The sequence below is a fragment of the Charadrius vociferus genome, unplaced genomic scaffold (assembly GCF_000708025.1).
Source record: "Charadrius vociferus isolate BGI_N301 unplaced genomic scaffold, ASM70802v2 scaffold369, whole genome shotgun sequence".
Lineage (NCBI taxonomy): Eukaryota > Metazoa > Chordata > Aves > Charadriiformes > Charadriidae > Charadrius > Charadrius vociferus.
Window position 1 is genome coordinate 100,705 of NW_009649943.1, and position 8,708 is coordinate 109,412.

Sequence of the window (8,708 nt, forward strand, 5' to 3'; positions counted from 1 at the left end):
GAGTCCAACCCTTAACCCAACACTGCCAAGTCCACCACTAAACCATGTCTCTAAGCGCCACATCTACACATCTTTTGAAGACCTCCAGGGACGGCGACTCCACCGCTGCCCTGGGCAGCCTGTTCCAGTGCTTGACAACCCTTTTGGGGAAGAAATGGCCATATGGTTATAAAAGGAAGTTGGACATCGTTGGAGATTAAAATGAGAAGCTTGCAAACGTCCAGGCAGGGGCAGGAAATTCTGCCTGCAAGACCAAGCCCTTCCGGATGAAGGATAAGCCCACACTGCAGGAGAGGGGAGCTCACTTTGACGACCGTGGGGTCCCACCTTCTTTAGCTCCCGTGAATCCAACACACATCTGTTCATTTTTTAATTAGATATAGATTCCTGTTCAAGCCCCCTCAGAAGCTGAGCTGCCATCAGCACACACGCACACGTACGAGTCACCAGCCGGCAGCTGAAGTGTATTGTAAATGCAGTGAAATACAGGACAGGATACTTCAAGGAAGTTCTTCATAATGACGTACAAGAAGAGAAGACAAGAATTTTCTCAGGCATAAAATCATTTATGAAGTTAGGAAAACAAAACCAAATCTAGGTAAAGACGCAGTCCCTTCCGGAGTGTGAAATGAGGGTATACGGTGAGGAACTATGCAACCACCAATCAATCCATAGTGCCATTATCTCAAACGAGCTATCTGCCGTGCAGCTCTAATCCACGTGGCCGCAACAGCCGAGGCCGGTCCAGTTTATTTGCAATCACGTAAAATCTTCACAACTCACTCCCCTGACTGTTTTTAAGGTCTTACACCATTTGCACTGCTCTAAGCGTGGTCCTTCTCTCCGCCTCTCCCATTGATTAGGGCTCAACAAATTCATCTCTGCCGGTGATGCAAAGAACACTTGAGCCCGTATCTTCAGAGGAAGCTAAAAGGTAAAATATGGAGCTAACAATACGTTATTTTATGTTAGACAGCTGAGTAATAGCTGGGTGAGATAAGATCCATAGACATCACTGTCAATGCAAACGGTCCTTCATACCAAGACAATGAGAGCTGTCATGTAAACGTTGATGTGACATCTACAAAAACACACAACAACAAAAGGCATTTCTACCTTCATACTTACCACGGGGAGTAGACCACAAGGGTGAGACCCCATTTGCAAGACACTTTTTAAAGACCCTCAGGCTCTCTTAGGACTATTCCCCCATCCAGAGGAGCCCCATGTTGTGTTGACGCCTACCTGTTGACACCATCCCTGGAGAAGAAGACCGTGTACGTCTGGACGTTGCCTCTGGCTTCTGCGGGTGGGCGCCAGCTGAGACGGACAAATCGGCTGGAGACCAAAACAGGGACCACATCTCGGGGGGCAGAGGGGAGGACACTGGAACTTGGGACAGCTGAAGGGAAAGGAGAGGAGTCAGTCAGAGAGGCTGGTGGCACGCGGGTGTCGGGGCGGGCGGGAGATGCCGTGGTGGCCACAGCTGAGGTGTTACAGAACAAAGGGCCAAGGTGGCATGGAATAAGCGTGAATAAAATAACAGGGGATGAAAGAGAGAGAAAAAAAAAAAAGAGCAGTAAAATCACACCTTAAAATACACCATCCTGAACCATCCTCTGACGTGAAGAGCAACACGCAACACTCGAGGAGACTACTTCCTCGGGATACCGGGGAATTCTTTCTCGTATGAGCCATCAGTGCGATATGTTCCTCTGTTCCCTCCGATTTCACCGGGTCTGTCTCTTACGCCCCAAGCAGCAGAAGTATTTAAGCTCATAAACAAGGAATAATTGATCGCTCAAAGCCTGAAGCCTACAAACCAACTGGTCTGGGAAGAGCAGAAACTAAGTAGGGTGCTTCAGCACACGATTTATTAGATAATTGCATCCAAGGGGGATAAAATGAAAAGACAGTGAGACTTAATATTAACACCGTTCCCCATGGAAAAGTGTTTGGTCTATACGCAAAACCCCAAAATGGCTAAACTGCAGTTTCAAGCAGTAAAAATCACGTTAGAACAGCATCTCATTATAGAGTTTAAGGGTTTGGTTGCTGCCCACCAAGTCCATGTGAAGGCTGACCCATCAACATAAATAAATAAAAAAATAAATTATTTTTAAACGATCCTTTAAGCCATTGGTTACCTCCTGATTCAGCACAAGCATCTCATGGAGCATCTAACAGTTACCTAACCTACTCCGAGGGCAAACGTGATGTAAAAGGTCCCATTTCAACGGTCACCCCAGCCCTGAAAAGCAGGTTTTCACCTTCAGTATTGAACCAAATTGCAAATCTTTTTTTTGGTCAGTCCCTGTGCATGTACTGTGGACTACACTAGTAGCATTAATTTACTGTGAGCTCATTAACAGCATTATATTATCGAAACAGCTTATGAAGAATAGCTTTATGTAAAAAGCATGACGTTCCCTGAATACTACCCTAGCATTTTCTTATATTATCCCTAAATTATTAGTAAAAGCCATTAATATCGCTGTTATTAATAACAAATATTATTACCTCTTACTTATTGTGATCAATCCAAAACCAGAGGGAATTAAGGCTTTTCCCAGTGGCATTTCCAGCCTAATGATGTGTTGAAAGAAAATATTAAGCCCCGGTTCTCAGCTCTTTTGGTTGCAAAGTTGCAATCCGTTATTTGCACTGAGATTGCGTTTAGCGTCCTTAGTCACGGGCCACTGATCTAAATAATGTGCAAACACAAGGCTAAAGTCTAATTCTGTGTACATTCATATTACGGCGAGGCGACTGTTTTGCCTCCCGGTCAGAGCAAGCAGATTTGGGCTCCCGGTCTATTCTATATGTTGACTCACGTATTATAAGAGTAAGTGCATTGTCATCTTCTAACGAGGGCTGCGGTGGGTAAACACCTCTAGAGAAGTACCAAGGGCACAGCTGGAAAACAAACCCACACAGACAAACCTACGTCGCTTTTCCAGTTGAGTTCTGGTACTTAACTCAAACACAGCAATTAAGAAAAACACCCATTAGTAACTATTTTGGCACCTGAGGGTCTGTAGAGCCTCTCAGTTCCCGCACAAAACCATGGTCCGTGGCTCCTCCATCAAATGTCCATCCTCCTGGTGGAGCACGGCAATCTGGCACCTCTCCCCCATCAGAACCCATTTAGTATTGAGAAACTTGCGTTACGATCAACCCCAAGTCCAGACACGTACATTTAGGTGACCGTGCATATGTGACGACGTATATACGGTGTCTACATGACTATATACCATATCTATATGACTACATATATATGGGTGTCAACGCTCCTCCCATTGAGCAGGAGGACATCTACCTAACACAGATGATGGAGCCCAAAGAGCTACTCAAGCTACCAAAACCAGTGGTATCTACCTTCAAAAATGCTGAATAAGTATCTAAAACGTGGAGGTGAATCCATATCCTTCCCGACGGCGGCTGCTGACCTGCGAGGTGTCAACTGGTGAAAATAACGGTGAAAAACTGAGGCGAAAAGCAGCAAGATTGGGACTGAAGCTCTGGTCCACTAAACATGGCTTTTACTCCGGCTTGCAGTAAACTCTGTAGAGCTATCACTGACAAAAGCAATTTCACTCTCATTGTTGCCAGCAGTGTCTAGAAAACATATACAGTACAATAGTACAATATAGAGAGACATATAACCTGAAATTATCTTGGCAAGTAATGCCTGAAATCCTTCAATCTTTCATGTGACTACACGAGATCAATCCACTGCTGGTTAAAGCATCTTCATCAGAGTCTGACAGGCTCTGATTTCAGCCTGATGGGGTTTATATTAACTCTGCGCAAAGCGCATCTTCCCCTGCTCTCGCGGCAGCGTGAATAATCGCCCACCTCTGTACAAAGCCGGCATGAAACGGGGCTGTTGGATTCATTTTCCACACGTGTCAACGACCGTACAGTCAACAGAGAAGGTCTGGATATAGGCCTGATAGGAACTGATCCTCACGTTTCCATTTCGGAAGCCAAGTGGAGCCCCTCAAATTCGGAACCAATCCCTCCCCCTGTTATTTTTAATCCAGAATCAGCCGAGTTTTGTGACCTTACCGTGATTTTGCCAGTAGGACCCATCCACGTATCCTTAAAGCAAACTTTTTTCGAAAACCATAGAAAAATGCCTGATGAAGGTGTTCAGGACCTGCTTGTTTCCAGCCTTTATTTGTAAATATACAGACCGGTTATAAGACCGACTGTTTATGGGGTTTTAAAATAACTAAAGGCAAAACATCACGCGTGATGTCCCAGTTCACCACTGCTTCCCACACGGGCTGCTTGTCATTAAAAATAACAGGAGTATGAGACCTAGCTCAAATAGAAAGGGGTTTTTTAATACATTTTATAGGTTGGTTTGGTTGTGTTTGGGGTTTTTTTTACATATATGTACACATCTGCAGGAAGATCGAACAGAAGATCCTATTAGCTGCATCTGTCTACCCTCTAAATGGTGTTTTTAGAGAGTAGGAAAAGCTTATGTGGGGTCTACAAGAAGAGATGATGAATGAATGAAGAAAACCCCCTCGTAACTATATCCCATATGGGATTTGGTGTGGAGAAGACAGAACATTGTTATTGCTAAGCAGAGGTGGCAATAGATGGCATGGGTTTATTCATGAGCCTCTCCCAGTAAAATCCATGGGCAAAAATCCTCTAAATTCAAGTTATAAAACATCTTATGGTCTTACTTGAGTGCTCACAGGGACTATATATATATACACACACACACACACATACAGACCTCAGCACAGTTTTTGTACCTCTGTACAAAAAAATATATTGCTTTCTTCCTTTTTTACATGTTTACCAAATCGAAAGAAAACAGAAAGACGTTTAAGGAAAGTTTAAGGAAAGAAGTTAGAAGTTTAAGACGAAAAACAAGATGAGAAGTTACCGGGCGTACAGAAAACGTTGATCTAAAAGCTGCAGTGAGGACCACGTCCTGAACGGATAAAGATGAGTTTGATTTTTCTGCTTTTAAAGCAACTAAAATTTGCACGGTTCTAGTTACTCATGTTTAATCCACATCGAACATGTAAGCATATTAAACACATACCACGTCGCCACACGCTTAAATTAAAAATTATACTCATTTTTCAGGGGGATAAATTAATACAGAAAGAGACTGGGCTATATCTAGGGACTGCCTATATCTCACAGAAAGTGATTCGTGTTCCTGACATCACTTTTGAATTTTTATTTAAATTATAACTTTACCTAAGCGAAGACTATTCAAGCGATTGCCACTGTTTTAGACTTAAAGTCTGCTAAAATAAGAACATCTACTCTAGGCTATCTGTGATTTTAAAATACTGTCAATTAGAGCTTGCCGATAAGATTTGAAACGCAACACTTTTTCAGCAAAAATGAGAAAACTATCACACTTACAATCTTCAACCTCCCGCTGCAAATCACACCTTCCCCAAATATCCCCCACACCCTGATGCCAAAATGACATTTCAAGACATCAAATGAAAATTTTCAGCCAAGACACTACCTTAAAGTATTTTTTATGCCTTTTAACAACTATTCCGATTCCTTGATTCGATTTCTTTTTAAATATAGAGATGAGTTTTTATCCATTTCAGTTTTCAAAGACTTTTGCAAATTTCACTGAATGTATTTAAACATAAAAGGAACATTCAGGCTTTAAGTTGAGCATTTCACTTTAGAAAAAAGAAAAACAAGATGTTTTATTCAAGTTAAAATATAAACCTTGTAGATCAGTTCAAGTCTCTTCCTTGCTTCCCCTCGCAATACTTCCCTTGGGTTTAGCACTTTAAATCGCTTACGGTACAGCGTGAATTTCAAGTATGACATAAGAACACGATTCTTACCCCCAAATCCTCAGCGTTAAAAGGAAAAGCAATTTACATGGAATTTTAATTCCAGAAATAACATCAAATCTGTGCTTATTGCCTGGTGTTGCCTGGTCAATCCAGTCTTTTGTTACACTCCTGTATTCGGAGAATTTAGTTCTTTTTTTTCATTTTTTTTTTCCCCAGAACCTTTTTGACCCCTCTTACATCTTCCATAGAGCAAACTGTGAAAGTTAGAAGTGAGAAAAAAGCTCGCTGCAGGAATATCCGTAACTCAAGAGATGCCGTGTGTGTAACACCTACCACCTGAAATATTCTTCCCGTAAAATATCCTTAAAGAAGATAACAGATACTCATTTGGATGGATGCATCATTTTTTAAGAACGTGGACGCTTTTGAAAGAATCTTTCCCATATCATTTTACGGCATGTCCTTTTATTTTAACAGGGCTATGCCGTTGAACGGCAGAACTGCGGGAGCTCAGGAAGCTGAGGGGCCGATGGAGGAAAAAAATTAATTAAAATTTTTATTAAAATTTAAAAAGGGGATTAAAAAAAATCTTAATTTATGTTTCTTTAAAAAATATATTTAAAAAAAAATCTACATGAGCAGGTGAGGACAGAAACCAGGAGCTGTTTTCCTCCAAACTGAGCCAAGGACGGAGGGTTTGTGCCACTAAAACCCTGGTTTCAGTATGAGGAACACCCGTTGATGTAGGGATCCTCCTGTCTGGAGGCACCACCGGCATTAAGCCATCAAGCAAACACCTTGGGAAGGGATCGCAAGGGAAAATTTTGCATTTCCTATGGGTAGTTAAAAATTTCATGATAAAACGATGGATTTCATCACCCATCCTCCATGCCGCTTCTCAAACCCAACGCTAACCTGCAGCAGGAAGACGTTCCCCGGGAAAGCCCTGGGAGGTGGATGCAGGAGCTCTCATCGTCCCGCATGAAGTGATTAAATCGGTGAGAACTGGTGAAATGGCGAAAAACAAGAACCCAATGAATCGTGGTGTTTTCGTCTGATCATTAAATAATTAAATGTTGGTCTTGTTTCCAACAGCTAGGGAAAAGCTCTACCAGAACGGAGACATGAAATAGGGGTAATTCACTGTCCCAAATAAGCATCAGATTGGACAAGTTACTGCTATCTCATTACTTATGCTCAAACAAAACGCTCTTTTCCACACTCCTATTACCTTTCCTGGGGACCATTGACACAATTTGGCCTTTCCAGTTTTTATCCAGCCCATTAACCACACACCACGGTTCCAAAAGCATCTCCTTCGGGCGTCGGGCGCTCAAATCCACCCTCCGAGCGCTGGCAGAGATGGTGGTGGCACAGCTCCTCCGTGTCCACCATTCGACGCGTTCACACGCGTCAGGTCTCGCCGACGACACAGTGCACACGCCGGCGGTGAGGGTACATCAGCATATGTTTAGAGATTTTCAGCCCATCTGCAGCCATACTAATTTACCAAATAAAAGATCTGTCCTCGTTGCTGTACGTACTTCCTCCCTTCTGCCTTCTCGCACAGTAATTCATTATCCCTCGGTGCCATAATGATGTTCTTAGAAACAAGTCATGCAGTACTAATTTTTATTATGCCTCTTTTATGACATTACGAACCTCACTATAAATCACTGGGGTTCACTCGCGTCAACGCCGCCTGACGTTACTGTGCGAGGAATTCACTCCTCGCTCAGCCCCTTGCAGGACTACCCCGCCGGCACTTCCAAAGTGGCACGTCCGTATCCCAAAACACGAAATCTCACCGAGAATTTGATCGTTCCACCCTACGCGACAACCAACCGCATCAGAAGCGGAACGCATGCTAAGCGCTTCTCTTTTCTCTCCAGACTCGTTTTCTCAAATACGGGGAAGAGAGGTGGAGCGGAGGATCACAGCTTAATTGCTGAGTTGTGAGAGAGGGAGGAAAGAAGCTATTTATCTGCTCGACGGCGTGACCTCAAACTCGTAAACAGGGACACCTCCACGAAAAGCAAGTTGTTGCCTCTCCTCCTCCACACTCCTCTTCACAGGGAGGTCCTGCTCTCGCTCGCAGAGGAGCACGCAGGATCTGCCCCCGGGACGCAGCACGAGGCAGCTGCAACCACAGTTTATGAAGGAAAAGCGCCCAGAGGGGCCACGGCACAAACCCCAGCACCAACAGACCCTTCCCCAGCCCCGTGGAGCTCAGGATGTCGGAACTGCCCTCTAGCCTACACCTGCAAACCAGGCTTGCCCTTCTAAGATTTCATTGTCTGCTCATCACTGCAACATCTGACCACCTCTCAGTAGCAGGTGGACCACCAAGATGAAAGTCCATCAAACCTCCAGCCCTCCTTTGTGCATCGACAGGTGCTGGAGGGAAGACAGAGGGAGAAGACGACCTCATTGCATCTTCACATCTCCCAGAGAGGAGTCAACAGCTTTCATTTTTCACCTCTTATTGTCACCTAAGAGCTACTCTATGCGAAAAACCAGCCTGGGTCAAGGCACTGATGATGATGTCTTCCTGGCCAAGGTCTAAGGATGCTGGGTGTGAAGTGCCAGGCTATTCCAGCAAAGTTCCAGGTGTGCCTACCGCTCTGCCAGAAAAGGAGATTTTTAGTGGTTTTCCTTCTTTTTGGAGAGCTGGTGTTGCTCAGGCTGGCAGCTGCAGCCCTCTGTGGACACAGCCTCCATCCACACACCCACCACTGCTGAGCCACCACAGCAACAGCACTCAGCACAGGCACAGCTGCTGCTGCAATCACAGAATGGTTTGGATTGGACGGGACCTTAAAGACCATCCAGTTCCAACCTCCCTGCCATGGGCTGGGACCCCTCCCACCAGCCGAAGTTGCTCCAAACCCCGCGCCACCC

At 44.4% G+C, this 8,708-nt stretch overlaps 1 protein-coding gene across 1 annotated transcript in view; it reads right to left on the minus strand.

Annotated features, from left to right (window-relative positions):
• The window catches only part of LOC104292115 (netrin receptor DCC-like), a gene marked incomplete at its 3' end in the record, with an annotated part of 148,076 nt that overhangs the window by 93,191 nt on the left and 46,177 nt on the right, over nucleotides 1-8,708 (minus strand). The window contains exon 5 of the mRNA XM_009891438.1: nucleotides 1,246-1,435. Within this exon, the coding sequence (XP_009889740.1) occupies nucleotides 1,246-1,435 (190 nt within the window). The remainder of the gene's footprint in view (nucleotides 1-1,245; nucleotides 1,436-8,708) is intronic.